Source organism: Opisthocomus hoazin, chromosome 3 (genome assembly GCF_030867145.1).
Source record: "Opisthocomus hoazin isolate bOpiHoa1 chromosome 3, bOpiHoa1.hap1, whole genome shotgun sequence".
Taxonomy (NCBI): domain Eukaryota; kingdom Metazoa; phylum Chordata; class Aves; order Opisthocomiformes; family Opisthocomidae; genus Opisthocomus; species Opisthocomus hoazin.
In genome coordinates this window covers 61,347,003-61,364,734 of record NC_134416.1, presented here as the reverse complement: position 1 = coordinate 61,364,734, position 17,732 = coordinate 61,347,003, and the positions used below count along the sequence as shown (strand labels likewise).

The 17,732-nt window shown below is 40.4% G+C and overlaps 1 protein-coding gene across 2 annotated transcripts in view; it reads left to right on the top strand.

Annotated features, from left to right (window-relative positions):
• Window positions 1-17,732, top strand: part of SPIRE1 (spire type actin nucleation factor 1) — a 137,947-nt gene that overhangs the window by 89,155 nt on the left and 31,060 nt on the right. For both annotated transcript variants that reach the window (XM_075416501.1, XM_075416502.1), the window contains exons 5-8: window positions 4,343-4,426; window positions 5,516-5,680; window positions 14,456-14,542; window positions 14,930-15,059. In XM_075416501.1, coding sequence (XP_075272616.1) covers window positions 4,343-4,426; window positions 5,516-5,680; window positions 14,456-14,542; window positions 14,930-15,059 — 466 coding nt within the window. The remainder of the gene's footprint in view (window positions 1-4,342; window positions 4,427-5,515; window positions 5,681-14,455; window positions 14,543-14,929; window positions 15,060-17,732) is intronic.

The window sequence follows — 17,732 nt, the reverse complement described above, 5'->3', positions numbered from 1 at the left end:
GGTTTTTTTCCTTAAGTGATGCAGGCACTGTCAGTCAGTAAGTGTTACATGCACTTGGACTGGGACTTTTTTGCCTCTTCTTAGGTGTTATGTTGAGCAGCGTGGTAACTACTGCCCTTCCCAGAGCTCAGCAAAGTGTGTCAACCCATACCACTGCATAGGAGGAACTTGGTCTGATATCAGAGGTTTTCAGGGACTGATTTAATTCATCCTATTCCCATGTTTGAATTAAATGGGGTTTGGGTCTTTTCAAAGAACTAGAGTAATGCTGCTGGCCAAGCCCTTGGAATTTAAACCCAAGTTGGATAGCTGAATATATAAAAGCAGTTTTTCCCCTAGATGCAGGTTATATATTTTTAAACTGAGCCCAGAGGTGCAAGAATATTTTATTAGTTTCACAGACAGCAGCATAAGAATTAACTGGCATCAGCGAACAAATGATTCCTAATTAGGAATATAAACTGGGAACTGCAGTAGACTATGTTCTGCAGTCGGTGAAAGACAAAGTCCAGATCTGGATTCCCAAGAATACCATCTTCACTAAAACGTTACGTTTGCGAGAGCATTTTGTGGAAGCGAGTCTTTGACACTGTGCTGACAAGTGCCTTATATAAACTCCCATCTGTCACTGAGCACCGGAGAGCGCATCTCAAATGTGGGACACGCAGCGGCAGCAAATCAACTGCCTGCTTTTAATAGTGCAGCAAGACGTTTGAAGATATTGGTATTTTTATTACTAGCTTTTGTCACAAAATCCAGTTTTTTAAAAAAATGGCCAAACGCTGCAATGGTTTAAAAAAAGCCATAGCTGTTGAAACACTCCCTTCCTACACATGGAACCCTGATTTCCTGAACGAGCGCCCAGGCTGTAATAGGTGAATCAGGTCTGTGGCATGGGTCTGAGGTTCTGGGATCGTTTAGAAAAAGCCTTTTAAGGTGTTTCTGCTTTCTGAAATGGAAACCCATTTAGGCCATGTATTTATTATACTGTAATAGCTCTGCTTAATCCATTGTCCCAAGGGTAAGTCCAAGTGACTGCAGCAGCTGAGGTTACTGCCAGGTTTTGGATCACAGTTAAGTTCTGACAAATGGTCTCTTGTGTTGTAAATGTGATGGTTTCCATAATTTACGATTGAAACAGATGCCGAAACCCACTGATGCTGGCTGGGCGTGCTGGAAGGAAATGATAATACTTCATTCGGTCTAGAGGTTTAAACGTAATCATCTGTCACAGTGAATTTATTCCTTCCTAAGCAGCACCTGACAGGCGCAGAAGAGTTGAAGAAACCTTCTTAAACACTGCAAGGATAGAGCACTGCTGTTTCGTTTTCTCCCCAATCCTCCAAAGCTTTCTAACTTCTGTAATGATGGAAATTCCTTTGCTTTGTACTGTTCACTGATTGCATGGTGAGCTGCATTTAGGAGTCTCAGTCGCGTACCAGGGAGGGGAACGAACTATCCCTACGAAGTGGGTGGCTATGCCGGTGTCCTGGGTTTGGCCAGGACAGGGTTAATTTTCACCGGACTCCAGGAAGGGGCACAGCCGGGGGGGTGGGGGCTGACCCCACCTGGCCAGACAGAGCCCGGTATTCCATACCATGTGACGTCACGCTGGGTTCCGGTGGGGGGGGCGGCGCGGTGGGAACTCACTCGCGGCTTGGGGGGGCGCGGCGCTGGTCGTGTCCGGGAGAGCGGCTGTCTGGGTCATGCGGTTCGTTGTTGTGTTTTCTCCTTATTTGTACCGTTGTTGTTCCTGTTCCCTCTGTTTGCTGTTCTGTTAAACTGCCCTTATCCCGACCCACCAGTTTCTGCCTCTTTCTTTTCATTCTCCTCCGCACGCCGGCGGGGGGAGGGGCGGCCGCGTGGCGCTTTTGTTGCCGGCGGCAGCCGAAACCAAAACAGCCGGTACGAGGGCAGCAGCCAGAGCACCCAGCGCCAGGATGGGGAGTAATAGGAGCCTGACTTTGGCAGTAGCCTGTGCTTGTATCAGCTCATATATATCATAAAACTGCACTTTGAGAGACTTACCTCTTGGCTGGCAGGTTTTGCTCTTGCAGTTCTCCAGTGCATGGTAGCCAGCATCACTTACACCTGTGCTTTCTCAGGTAGAAACTCCCCCTCTAGCTATGTTCCAGAGAAACTAATTAGATGGTTGCCTTATTTGGAAGATCTTTCAGCTGTTCAGGTTGTGTCCCCCCCCTTCTTATTTTCTGCTGTTCAGAAAAACAGGTTGTAATTTTTTTTAGCTTCACGGAATATTTATGTCAGTCAAAGGCATCAGCCTTTGGGCATAAACCAGCCCAGTAAACTGTATGGTGGGGAACTGGTTGCTGAGATGGGTGATTGCCACAAAACTTGTTGAACAGTCAAAGTTAAGCAGGTGGAACATGTTAATTTTTTAAAAATTAATGTGTTCCCTCAGTATGGGATGGAGGAGCAAATCTGACAGTTGTGAGCTCATTTACTGAAGTTAGCTTCTTGACAAGGAGGAAAAGAAGGTATCAGAATGATTTTGTATTTTGCAGTTTATCAATAAATGATAGCAGTTGGCAAGAAAGCAAGTAATTTACAGTTCACAGATGCTGTATTTGAAATGATTGCTGCAACTGTATGATAAAGAAAAGAAGAAACCCTAGATGGCAGAACACACAGAAGTGAGGCCTTTATATTACTTGTTCTTTCCATTTTTCTTTTTTTTTCACTTGAAAAAGGGTGATTGCCTGTAAGTGTCAAACTGACTGCAGCGACAGGACCAACGCAAATTTCCATAAAGACATTCTTTCCCAATTGGGTATCCTGTGGTGATGCTGCAAGTCATGCCAAAACATTCCTGCATTGTCCCATGATATATTCGCTTCTGTAGTGTAGGTGTTTTACTTTTTTAGAGTCTTCCTTTAAATTATGTATTTTATTATTCTAGGGCAATTGTAGTATTTCTTCTTTGATATGAAAGCAAGTGTGTTACTTAAATAAGACAATAAATAATCCATCTGCTTGCTTTCCAAAACCTCTGTGGTGTCTGACTCATACATGCTGTTTCTGTACATACTTGCACTCTGTTAAATGTGCAAGCTGAGCACTCTTCCAGTGCTTCCATTTCTTCCACTGAAATTCCACTGGCAGTTTTGGAACTACTTCCAGGAATTTTTTTTTTTTAAATACACTTATTTTTAGGTTTTCTGGGAGGCTCAAAAGCTAAATTGAGACTGATTGTTCAGTTCCATTAAAGGAAGCATGTGAGTGCTTAAAAGTGAGAAAAAGATTTTTGATAAATACATACATCTGTCTGACCTCTGATCTGTTGCTTTAATCTCATAAAATAAACATGAAGTTAGGAGAGGATTTAACTCTCTATTTTGGATATATTAGTACTTAGAAAACAGGTCAGATGAAACATTTGTAAAGATTTCCTGGAAAACTCTCTGTAAAAGTGGAATGGAGTATTGAGAATTTGTTTGTACTGCTGATTCCAGAACATTTCAATACAGAAGTAAACAAAAAAATAGCATTTTGAATATGCAGTTATTTATGTGTATAAGATGATTTCTGTAAAGCCACAGCCTTTTAAATCTTTCGCTTGCATTTGTCTGTGTGCAAACTTGCCTGTTCTTTGGTCTGCTATAACCTTTAATAATTTTTCATGTTATTGTTAGCATAAAAGGTTTTTTCCCCTTTGCAGACAATATTTTCCCTATTTGTATGATCTAGTCTTGATCATAAACAACAGTTTTTACCTTTGAAAGATCTGTTTTTCTTCCTTACATGATTTTATTACTCAAATTTCAGAGTCTATAACCATGTTATACAGACTACTTAATTTCAATATATATGCAAGTATCTCACTATTCAGTTTAAAGGATTTCTCGTAGTTTACGTCTCCTCACAACGAACTTGCTGGGGATTCTACAGAAAATGAGCTGTCTTGAATTCAGCAAGTAACAGTATTTTTGGTATGAATGGGATCATTACCAAGTCGATAATGTTTTCTGTGTAATAGCTTAACAGGCCTGCTAGGTGGTTGGGGTTTTTTCCGGGTATAGCCCAATTTTAGGAATATTAAAATTTTTACATATAGTTTTTCCTCTGGCATGCTATCATCTGAACTACTTTCATACTGAAAACTGAAATTTTTTTTTTCCTCATTCAAAGTCCCTTTTTCAATGAAGAGAAATATATTCAAATAGTATTTAAAGTTACTTTTACAGTATTACTGTTCAAGTCATAAAACATTCAGTAGAATACCCAAACAACATAATTCAACAGATGTAAAAAATTAAGCTTCAGATTTGCTTGAGACTAATGCCACCATTCATTTACTGACTCATTTTCTTTTCATTGGCAGAATCTGAAGAAGATTCAAGAAATGGACAAAGAGGCAAGCGATGAATCCAGCACAGATCTTGATGACTTAAAAAATGCTGACTGGGTAAGACAACAATGGAGTAGTGATTCATCATCATTACTAGTAGTTTATATTTCTTTATAATGCTTACCTAAAGTTTTTTTTGTTTTATGTTAAAATCAGTGTCTGTGTTTTTAACATATGAGTTAATAGTAACTCATGACAAGTTAGAACCAAATGGAGTTTCAACCTTCCTTTGCAGACAGATGAAATGATACAAGTATCCAGGCATTACATTTTTAATTTAGACTATTTTCGTGGAGAAGCTTTTGCTGTTTAAAAAGGCTGGACATTTAGGCAGATATGCTGACTGCCCTTCAAAGGGGCATCCAAGCAGTAGGCAGAGCCACCCACTGAGTTTCTTCAAAGGTGAAAGAAAAACATTACAGAGAAACTCTTTAAGAGAAAGTAGTTTGTTTTATTTTCTAGTTAATATTCTTGCCAGTTCATAGAGGAATATTACAAGGTTCTTAAAAGTACTTGGTGTCAGTCTCCCAGTCTTCTGTCTTCCACCTGTTCCTCCTCCTCTCCAGTCACTCTTGCTGCCCAGAAAATGGGAGGGATGTGTTAGTGTGTGGTACTCGTACGGGCAGAGCGAAAGGAAGTTGAGTACTGAGAGGATATTGCTAGACCTTAGGATTTGGAGCCCATTCCAAAATTCCTGTTTGAAGAACAACTGCTGAGAAATTTTGCAAGAAATTTCTGGGCCTAAGGGAGACAAAGTTTCAGATTCAATCACTTGTTTTAATTCACATAGTATTAGCTATAGGTCTAGAAACTTTCCTGATGTGCTTGCAGTATACTTGAGATGGAAATACAGATGTATGGTGTGAGAATTTCAAATCCTTTTTCTATATTAGCTTAGAGATGAATGTCACTTGAGGTGAGACTCTGCAGTCCTGCTGAGTTGCAACAAAGTTTTGTTACGTTCATGAGAGTTAAAAATAGGTTTATATAAAATAAAATAGGTTTTGGTTGATGTGTTAAAAATAAAATAGTACAGCTGTACGTATTTTGTGGTGTCCTGAAAGGGGAATGAACAACTTTGGATTAATCTGAGGTGGTATTCAAGGGTAAGATATCAAATAAAATTTCTCTCTCTTTTCTCTTCAGGCTCGTTTTTGGGTACAAGTGATGCGAGATTTACGGAATGGTGTTAAACTTAAAAAAGTTCAAGAGCGTCAGTATAACCCGCTCCCAATAGAATATCAGCTCACACCCTATGAAATGCTGATGGATGACATTAGATCCAAACGTTATACCCTAAGGAAGGTCATGGTAAGTCAAGAGAATCACTAGAATTTGTCAAATCTGAAATGTTCTTGTCCTTTTTTATCTCCTTCTTTTCTTCTCTTTTTTTCTGAGAACCTTGTAATTATGATTTCATGTAGATTGTAATGTTCATGGTTTTTATATGGCATCTTGAATTTACATAGTATGTTGAGGAGGAAAAACATGAAACCAACAAAAGTTGTGTATTTTGTTTTCCATATGGCAGGCATTTAAAATTCTGAAAGATGTACCTATATATTCTATTCTTGAACAAATGGCCTATGTTAGTTTTATAACCTTAAGAGTCACACCAAAAGTCCGGTCACACTTTCCACTGAGAGATTGTTTTAGGCTTTCCTTATTGGGGAGAACATTTATCTTGAGTTACAACATAATTTTTGAACTTCCAGAATGTAAAGTGCTACCGTATTTTTACATGAGTGATACTGTGACAGGAAGGGAAAACTTACAGGGGTTGATAACTTCTATTACCTACTACCTGTATTACACTGTTTGAAAATTTATGTTACCATGATCTGTTACGAATTTTCAAGGAATACTCTATGTAAAAAATTTAAAATCTTCAATTTGCAGAAGCTGATCTTAATTATTTTTGACATATCCTATTGCTGCTTTAAAGTCAAGACAATATTCCAAAACAAGCTGGAGAGTGTTGATCGGTCTTCTCCTCACAGATACTCATAAAGATGCACGTAAGAATGACTTGAGGCACTCTTTTTATCAGAGCCCATTTGATATTTACTGGTGTCTCCCTGTTCTTTCCTTCCTTCTGGTTTATATTCTGTTCACCATTAAGATGTTCTGCCTGATAAGCTACCAACTGATCTAAAGGTCTTCTTCTCCCTAGTAGGACATTTTAAACCACTTTGTCAGAGGAATGTATTTGGTCAATGTCAATATTTGTAACTTGCACTTACATATGTTTGCCTGTTACTAGTTACAGTGGAAGCATTGTCTTAGAATAGTCAGTCTTCAAATGTATTTGCTTTGCTGACAAAACTTCACGCAACCCTTGTTAGTGAGAAAGCCATGATTCCTCCAGAAAAATGCAGCGATGGGGGCTGGGGGGAAGATGAGAGAGACAGAAAACATGTAGTTAGTTCTATCAGAGATCATCAGGAAAAAGAATGAAGGAGGAAAAAAGTGGAACAACTACATGGGGAGCAAATAAATGAGTTATATTACAAATATAAATGTCTTTTATGTATGAGCTAAAAGTACTTTCCTAATCAAGATCTGGATTTAGACTATCAGATTATATTTATTTTCTGCAGCAGATGTCACTTAAATGGTAAATCAATAGGGTAAAATACATACTCGGGTAATGATGTTCTCTGTCTTTCCGCTAACAATTCAGAGAACTGTGCTGAGTGTTCTACTACCCACTGCAAAAGAGGAACAGTCCCCTCAGGATCTTGATTACTTTGTAATCAGGATAGTAATTTGGTTTGAATGGGAACCTCTGGGTCATCTAATTTTTGCTTTTGTCACACTAGCCTTTAATTCATCTTCTGCTGAGCAAGCTCCTGCCTCTTCAGAAGAGATTTTCTTCATTATGTGGTAGGTCTTGGAGGCACAACTGCTCCTCTGCTCATCCAGGCTCTCGCTGGATACGAAATCCCTGCAAGCATCTTTTTTTGTTCTGCTATCTTGTCTACTAGGTAGATTGTCCACATTGACCTCTGGGCGTAAACATGAATTGGGATTACAGTCGGCTGCAGGTATAGTACCTGTAGTGCTGTCTGTGATTGAAGTGCTGGCTTAGTCTGACAACTGCTAATGACATTGTGTTAAAAAAATAAATTCTTTCTTATTAGAAACCTTAAACTCAGTAACTTGGATTCTGCTGCAGGATCTTCTTGAAGAATATGCAAAGCATGCACAATAGTAAGAGTGCAGCTTGGCATGAAATGTGTAGAGCCTGAAGGATTCACATAGAATTGCAAGTTTAGTTAGATCGCATAAATGCAGCATCTTTTAGCTGACCATCATGGGTCAAAGCTGCTTATGTGTATTGCCATCAGACAAAACTGAGAAAAGGACAAGAATCCTAAATGACAATTTTAAGGCAGCCTGGGAAAGATGGATTATGTTTCTTTCTATTAGTTAAAATGAACGTTTGGCAAAATTTTTATTAAAGGTAATTTTTGCTTTAAATTTGTAGGTAGTAATTTGAGGCTTGGTAGCTTGTGAAAAGGCATAGACTGCTAATGATAACTAGAGGTTAAGTAAATTTTTTAGGTAAATGAGATGCAACATGAAGTCTTTACTGTTCTTTTTACTAATATAATGCTGTGTTTAAAAGAGTAGCTTGATGTGTCCCTGGCTGTTCGGTACTCTGAGTAGAAATTAGGAAAGGAACAGATGTCCCTATTAGGTGCATTACTTAGGAACTATTTTGGTGTTTCAGACTGTCAGAAGTGTCGAATTAACAGATGCCAATAACTGAAGCTGTCTGTTCTCACCCATATTCTGGCATAATGCAAACATTCGAAATGTTTTGAAGATGTAAAATGTTAATAACTGTTTCAGTGACGCTTGCATTTCTATTTTGGTGCATGGGGAAAATAATTTCAAATTTGTCATCTCTGTCCTGATGCAAGAGTCCTGGTTTCTATGGTTGTTGTTGGAACAAGACAACTTTCATTCTGGCATTTTATAATCTTTAAATGTCTACCTGGAGAGATTTAATAGCATTTTTCTCCTGTGGAGCGCTCCCAAAAAAGTTAAAAATTTTGAACACTGGTAGAGTCAACACTTGGAAATGGGGAAATTTGAGAACTACATTCTTCTTACAGGCTTATTTTTTCTTGATTATGCATATGTGTTAAGCTACAGCTTTTAATTCCACAATTAGCTCCTTTTCCTGCCTACCTTCCCCTCTCCAAGATGTGCAACATTCATATTTCATTTCTTGAGCAGTGCTTACTGAATGGTAGCTGATAATTCTTGTGTTACTTATTTAATGCATGGCTGTCAGGTACCTTTTTGTAGTATCCAGACTCAGCATTACGTTGCATAACACTTACATTCTTCATAGGTAACCGTGCTCTTGTCTTCGTGTTTGAGCTCTTCACAGATATCTGTGATGCAGTGGTATTAGCTTGTCCGTGTTGCAAAAGGAGTATTTCAGCATAGAAGTTGAAGCTATTATTGTCAAAAATATCCACTAATTTGAATGTAGTGTCTAATCTGAGAATCCTGTGACATGACTGGGTATTTTTAACAAAAAATTATTTAATTCTTTACAGTACTTAGCTTCTTATAGTACTTACATAAACTGCAATAACAGCTGTGCATGGACAGTATTTTCATAAGCAAGATTTCATAGAAACATAGAATCATAGGTTGGAAAAGACCTCGAAGATCATGGAGTCCAACCGTCCACCCAACACCACCATTCCTACTAAACCACATCCTGAAGTCCCACATCTATGTGTTTTTTAGACACTTCCAGGGATGGGGACTCCACCACCTCCCTGGGCAGCCTGTTCCAATGCCTGACCACTCTTTCAGTAAAGAAATTTTTCTTAATATCTAATCTGATCCTCCCCTGACACAACATGACGCCATTGCCTCTCGTCCTGTCACTAGTTATGTGGGAGAAGAGACCAACACCCGTCTCACTACAGCCTCCTTTCAGGTAGTTGTAGAGAGCAAGAAGGTCTCCCCTCAGCCTCCTCTTCTCCAGACTAAACAGCCCCAGCTCCCTCAGCCCCTCCTTGTAAGACTTGTTCTCAAGACCCCTCACCAGCCTCGTTGCCCTTCTCTGGACACGCTGCAGCACCTCAATGTCCTTCTTGTAGTGAGGGGCCCAAAACTGAACACAGTACTCGAGGTGCAGCCTCACCAGTGCCGAGTACAGGGGCACGATCCCCTCCCTGCTCCTGCTGGCCACACTATTCCTGATACAAGCCAGGATGCTGTTGGCCTTCTTGGCCACCTGAGCACACTGCTGGCTCACGTTCAGCCGGCTGTCAACCAACAACCCAAGATCCTTTTCCGCCAGGCAGCTTTCCAGCCACTCCTCCCCAGGCCTGTAGCATTGCATGGGGTTGTTGTGACCCAAGTGCGGGACCCAGCATTTGGCCTTGTTGAACCTCATACAGCTGGCCTTGGTCCATCGATCCAGTCTGTCCAGATCCCTCTGCAGAGCCTTCCTACCCTCAAGCAGATCGACACTCCTGCGCAACTTGGTGTCATCTGCAAACTTACTGAGGGAGCACTCAGTCCCCTCCTGCAGCTCACTGATAAAGATGTTGAACAAGACCAGACCCAAAACTGAGCCCTGGGGAACACCACTTGTGACCGGCCGCCAGTTGGATTTAACTCCATTCACCACCACTCTCTGCGCTTGGCCATTCAGCCAGTTCTTTATCCAGCGAAGAGCATGCCCATCCAAACCATGGGCAGCTAGTTTCTGCAGGAGGATACTGTGAGGAACAGTGTCAAAGGCCTTACTAAAGTCCAGGTAGACAACATCCACAGCCTTACCTTCATCCACCAGGCGGGTCACCTGGTCATAGCAGGAGATCAGGTTGGTCAAGCAGGACCTGCCTTTGATGAACCTATGCTGGTTTGGCGTGATCCCCTGGTTGTCCTGCACGTGCCCAGTGAGTGCACTCAGGATGAATCACTCCATAATCTTGCTTGGTACCGAGGTCGAGCTGACAGGCCTGTAGTTCCCAGGATCCTCCTTCTGGCCTTTCCTGTAGATGGGTGTTACACTGGCGATCTGCCAGTCATCTGGGACCTCCCCTGTTAGCCAGGACTGCTGAGAGATGATGGAGAGTGGCGTGGCCAGCTCCTCCGCCAGCTCCCTCAGCACTCTTGGGTGGATCCCATCTGGCCACATAGACTTGTAAGACGTTTCAAGACAGACAGAGAAAATGTGAGGAAAAGACTTTGACCAGTTTGTCCAGCTGAGCACCATAGAGTCTGTCATTCTCTGATGGGCAGGTCTGATTTAGTTGTACTGGGTGGTATTCAGCTGTGTTAAGCAGGGAGCTATCCTTTCTTGTTATCTGCCTTCGTCACGTGTTTCTGCAGCAGTTTAGGAGTCATCCTAGGGCGAGCAGTGAGCTTTACAGTTCCTAATCATGCTTTAGGGGTTTTCAAAGAAGTGGTGACTCTGTGTAAGTACTATGGTTATCATGTGGTATCGTAAACTTGTATCTGTGATAGATGTCCAGGACCAGTAGTGTGAATACAGTGGCTTACATACCAAAGCATTTAATTCTTGGACACTGCTGCTGGAGCTTGCTGTGTGGTGTCAAATACGCACTGTGTAACAACTGTGTTAGCAAAAGCACTATACTGTTTGCATAATGAAAGATGGCAAATATATTTCGATTAATAATACTTTAATTCACAACAGGATTTTATCATGAGCTGTTCTGGAGATGATGTAGCATGCCCCCTCTGTCATTTTCAGTGTCCATGCAACCACATTTTAGATGAAAATTTCTAGATAATACAAAACAGTATCAATTTCATGTTACCTGTTAGTTAGAGATGGCACTCTCCTGTTTGAAACTGTCACCTTTTGTAGTGAGACAAATCAATGGCTGAGATAATTGAATATCAAGGAGAAATGATCTAGTTTTTGTGAAAGCTGTATGCAATGTAGTTCTTGTTTGAGATCACCATTTTTAGAGCTCAGGCTTCAGCCAAAGTTTAAGTACCATTTGCAGTTGTTTCTTTAACTGCAAATCCATATTTATATATTAAAATGTGATGGTAGCAGGTCGTGACTGAGTAGATGATTACATGGTAATTTTTCTGTGTTTTAGCTGTTTAGATCTCTATATTTCTCACTGATTTTTATAATCATTGGTTATGCTTTCCCCACACTGCCAGTTTTAATGCATACTACTGTACAAAAGCCATTTTACACACATGAAGACTTAGGACAGTTTTACAGTGTTTTGAGGTAGTTACTTAAATACTAGTTTGTAGTGGGACCAATATGGTATGTGGAAAAAAAAAGATAATTTTGTTGGTTGTTTTTTTTTAGTCCGGCATGTATTGTGGCTGCATCTGTGCGGTATGCGTCTGATTTAGACTTTAAGCAAGAGCCATGAATTTTAATTAATTAAAAGGGAAAGATGCTTGTGAAATTACTCAAACTAACTCTCTCTGTAATTAGCAGAGAGATAGATCTAGCATGGACAGAGAGGATAAAAGCTTCCCTTTAGTGTCTTTCCTATCAGCATCTTGCTTGGGCTTCGAGTGTGGGAATCACAGAATCATAGAATCGCAGAATCATTAAGGTTGGAAAAGACCTCTAAGATCATCAAGTCCGACCATCAACCCAACACCACCGTGCCTGCTGAACCGTGGCCCGAAATGCCACATCTATACACGCTTTTTGAACACCTCCAGGGATGGTGACTCCACTGCTTCCCTGGGCAGCTTGTTCCAATGCCTGACCACTCTGTCAGTAAAGACAGTTTTCCTAATATCCAGTAGGTTCTGCCACCGGCGCTCCTGCTCATGGCTTGTTGGCTGCAAAACATTTGCTTGCTTTGCCACCAGCTCCCCATGTATCCTGTGGAAAATCACTTAAGCAGATCTTTCATTTCTCCTTTTCCAATCAAATGGGAGTACTGATACTAATTATACCCTGGTGGCCTTAAGTCAGTATGTAGAGTGCCCTGAGGTGAAAGGTTCAGAGCCATGTATTATTTATTTCCTATTGTCATGCAGAGGGCTTCTCCCCAAGGCTGGAAAAGAGATTATCAGTTTACAAAATGGCTGTTCTGACGGTAATAACTCTCAACTTCAGCTGTCAACTTTGACATCTGATGAACAGTAACCTGGGGAAGAGAGACTTCTCATTTCGTTAATAATCCTGCGAAGCATGCTGGCCTCAGAAAATTGCTCAGTCTTTAAACAGAAAAAATCAGTCACAGCGCTTAAAATAATATTCTCCTCTTTATAAAATGTCAAATCACTGTGTAATAGAAACCTTTTCAATTTGAATTTTCCTGCACTATTTTTAGGAAGGTGATGCATGTTGCGGAGTTTAGCAGCTTGGTATTCTGTGCCAAGCGGTGTGAAATTCAGCCTAAGGAAGCTAAGGAGGTAGGGAACAAACAGAACTTGGGCCATGTCTGGGGTAGGATACCTCCAGAAAGAGTCCTCAGGAAAGCAATGAAATGTTCCCTAGGAGGGACTCTGCAATCGCTTGCTTGTCAGGAAGGGATGAATCTTCTGGGAGGCTGTCGCTCTGCCTCAGCCTGGAAATGGGGCACGTCTGAGGTGAGCAGAGCTTACGCGGAAGCTGGATGGCGTTACTGAAGTTGAATTAGGGCTTGTATTCCAGTGGCCTTATGGGCATTTAAACCCATTTTTCTGACTGCACCATTCCTTCTGGTTAGCAAAAATGCATGTGATTTGACAAACCAGACCTGTGTCTCTATATGTGTTTTCTGGATACAGAGGTTGTATGAATAGAGTCTTCCAAAGAACAATGAGCAAACTGACCCTTAAAAAAGAGAAGAAAATAAAAAAAATGCTGACATATGGGACACTTGGTCTAAGAAATACAATGTCATAGGAATTTCTGTCACATTGGAGGACCGGGCTGATAGCTACTGTGTAGTAATAGAAGGTAACAGAAGGACATATGGCATGGGGTGCTCTCTCACCCCTGACAGTGTGCTTGGGCGCTGTGCTGTATGAAGACTGAACCTGACAGGTGGATTTTTTAAGCAAATCCATACACTTATTCTCAGCTTACAATTTACAAGTTCTTCATGTGATAGGAAAGTTTCCATTGCCTTCTTTTGTATCCTGTACCTGTTGTGAATTGCTGTCTCCCTTCATGTGGTGTCTTCTATGTAGTTTTATGTCTTAATGAGGTATCAGAAAGAAATGTCTGTGTCTCTGGGGAAAACTAACCAACCATCCCACCCTCACCCAGCCTGTCTTCTGCAGAAATATATGATTTATAGCGAGGAAGTGCACTTCCTGTACTTGCAGTGGCATGCTGTGACATTCTAGTGATTTACTTTCTAGACATATTAACAAACTTCATTTTACACTTGAGTAATCTTTAAAGTGCAGGTGAAAAGGTAGCTATGAAATCATGTTCAGGTCTTCCCTCTCCTTCTGCTGGCATTTACACACTAGGGCACCTCTTTATGGCCAGAGCAGCAGAGACAGGTGGTGAAGACAAAAAAAACAGGGGGAACATATTTTTCATCCATTACTACAAGCATATCATTGGTGATTGTGCCAGCTGTAGCTTTGCTTTCATGTCTGTGCTTGGGAGATGGTAAGGAGATCGAGAAAACTGGGGCTTTAAAGAGCATCCATGTTTTCTCAGAGGCTAAGAACAGAGTTTTAGAGACTGTGTAATGGTTGGCAGTGAGATATGGTTCAAATAGTTGTTCTTAAAAATGGTGTTGGCAGCTTTTCCTCCAAACAAGATACAGTCTTCATCTGCATTCTCCCATTGACAGGACTGCAGCCTTGACATTTGATTTCATAATTTCAAAATCCTAAGTATTGCTGATTAAAACTGCTGCAGCTGTGGTTATTCTGCAGCTATTTGCAAAGCTGAAAAGCTGTTATCTACATGTTTGCTTGCCTGTGCTCAGCATATGGATTGTTGCTCTGCTGAAGACTGGTGGGGTTTTACGTCTGGTGCAGGTATCAGAACACTGCAAGCTTTGTCAGAGTTGTTGTGAGTTTCTCATTGCATGAATACGAATGCAAAACAGAGAAATACCTATTTCCCTTTCTCCTTTCCAGGTCAATGGTGATATTCCACCTCGATTAAAAAAGAGTGCCCATGAAATAATCCTGGATTTTATCCGATCACGACCTCCGTTAAATCCTGTATGTAATCCAGTGGGCTTCATTCCTAACAAAAATGTGGCTTTTTAAAGCATGTTTGTGTCCATGGAATACGTTAAATGTATCCTTTTCTGACATGGGCTTTCAAAAATACTGTGTTCTCTATATAGAGCATGGTGTCTTAAAGAACAGTATGTAATATCTTGCACCTACCAATTAATAATTGCTATTAACAGCAGCCCTTTATCTCTCTGAGAAATCATAATCAACTGGGGAAAGATAAAATCCTCTTTGCAATTTATGTGAGTTTTACAGTTGGGTGCATGTGAAATCATATCACAGCATTTCACATTTTTTTCCCAAAACGCATGAAATCTATTTTCAAGGAAGCACTGTTTTATGTAAATATTATTATCTTTATATCCCAAGGCCTCGGCAAGAAAACTGAAACCAACCCCACCACGGCCACGCAGCCTGCATGAAAGGATACTGGAGGAAATCAAGGCAGAGAGGAAGTTACGTCCAGTCTCACCTGATGAGATAAGGCGTAGCAGGCTGGGTAAGCACATTGCTAGTTTTTACCTGCAGCATCCACAGGAAACTTCCCACGTAGGAAGTAGGAATATTAGCGATGACTGTGCAGATGTCATGGAAGATAAAATTGTTCTCATCCCTTCAGAAAAAGAAAGAACCTACAGGCTTTACTAGGGTTATGCAGTCTTTGTGCTGGTTGTATTTAAAAATAAGATAATGTATGGTTCAACTTGTTTCCCTTGAAGTTTTTCATGTAAGTATTAGATTAATTTAATGGCATTGTATTGCTTGTTATGCATGACAGTTAATGTTAGATTTGCTCAGAATGGAATGGGTATTGCTTCTTCTCAGTGCTATATTCCTTACATATCTGCAAGTATTCCGTACATGTCTTTAAGTAGTTTTATTCTTTTTGTTTCCTGTTGTTAACATCATCAATTTCCTTGTTTTAATTTAAAATCTGCTTTTATTTTGTTTGCTGAATCTATTGTTTCTATTCTGAACCTAAATCTTTGCATCGTTTTCTAAGATACAGAACATGTGTTTGCATATATTTTCAGCGGGCAAATAATTCAGACTTGCACGGCAAAGCACTTCATTTCTGCAGTGTATATTCAGCAACCCGCTATGAAATTATACAAATACTATGCTTTCCGACAATCACCAGTTTGCATTAGTTTGATGGTTCTGGTGACAAAAGCATGACAAATCTAGTCTTACATTGTGACTTAGATTTCTTTAAGAGCACGGTATTTATCTGTATCAGAAAAACTGAGCTAGTTGGATTTTTGAAGAGCAGAAGTGGCATCTTATGGCTAAAAAGCATGAAATAATCCACATATGTACACCCTGTTGCTGCTTTTTGCAAAATATTTGTGCTTTCCACATGTGCTTGAAGGCACTGGTCCAGATTCAAGTGGGTTGTGACAACCCATTGTCTCCAGAGAAAAACAATTTCATCAGTCTTGCATTGCTGCATTGTTTTTGAAGTGCTCAGTAGAGCTTGGTGAATGCTTGGGTGCATTTTTAAAAGCATGACGATTTGAATAGTTTCATTGGGCCTTCCAGTTTCTTGTTTGGATTCAGTTTATGCTTGCTGCATCAATTAATGTTTCTAACAGGCCTAGACATTTTTCCAAATGTAGGACACTTGTAAAAATGTGGAACGATTCCTTTCTTTTCTTTCAGACATTCAGTTTTGGTATTTTAGATGTTCGACATCTGGGAACTATCATGTCCTCTCGGGGGCAGCAAATTTGATCTAATAGATCTTTAACATTTCTAACTGATATAAATTACATCAGACCCATTTAGTAAGCAGTTTCTAAAAACATTGTTAAATTTTGGAGTATTACTGCTTAGGACTTCCTGGGCTGATTTCAGGGCACGGCCTCCAGTGAGGGATACCTGTCTTACACCAATTCTTCATTTTTTCTTAAAAAATGAACTTTCTGAGTTTTGGAACTGCGGTAATTCCCCTTCAGTCCAGTGAATTGTTTGGATTAAAGGCCATATTACTGGAGGTGTGAAAGGGAATGCACGTAGGTTTTATTTCCCACATGTTTATTTGCTGCTGGCATGAAGAACTAAAAAGAGCAAAGGCCTTGAAGATAATTTTTTCTTATGTTGAAATATGAGATTTTGTTCTCTCTCACATTGAAATGATTGCTATGTCCAGAGTTCCTTTTAGAATAGAAGGTGTTTGTGCAGAACTGGGAATGGAGTAATGCTAGTGACATTCACTATGGTACAAATAGATCTGCCATATAGTTTAGATGACCACTGAATGTAATTTAGTGTAATAACATGTAAGGTAATGAGGTTTAAGGATTATAAATCTAAGTAGAAACACCATGTGGGACACTTGGACCATCTGAACAGGAATAGTTGTTGCTATTAAAAAGAAAAAAAAAGAGTGTTAGAGTGAAATATTTGGGAGTGTAAGTTACCTTGCACACGTCCCAGAGTTCCTCCCTGTTGCTCAGTTTATAGCAGTCAAGAGCACCACTACACTTGACTGTTGGGGCATGGGGGGCTGTTCTCATGCCATTCCTCCTCTGTGATATGGGGGGACCTGTGGCGTGTGTTTCCCAGCAGCCACAGGCTTTGTCCCTCTGCTCTGCACAGCACGTGCGTACAGGTAACGTATTCTCTGCCCTGAGCTGCCACTGAGAAAAGGTAGCCTGTGGCTGGCCACTCTCAATCTAAAACTTCTTTGGAGATGATAATTTGGTAGCTGTTCTCACGACGGGAGAGGTTTGAGTAGAGGAATTGGAGTGAGCTTTCAAATGATCTCATAGAATCGTCAGAGTAAGCTATCAAGACAAACACAGCCTTGAGGTATGTGTCCTTTTAATTAACAGCTTAGATTTTTGACTCAAGCAAGTTGAGCTAATGGAGCTTGCAGAAAACTTTCTTCCATGTAAATTTATCAGCCTTCACTTAGGATTCAGCATTAGCTGATAAACACCCTATGCTTTAAAACTTATTTGCCTTTATGGTAAGTTTGGAGAAGAATTGAGATACTGTTTCTATAGCTGTTATCTGTGGCTGATGTTGTCTAGTTAACGAACTACAGGAAAAATACCCTGACTCCGAAATTTGGCTCTGAGTCAGCCACCTACAGTGTGCATCGCACAGATTTATTCTCATGAGCAAAACTTGTCCCAGCACAATCTTCTTTTAAATATCTTTTAAT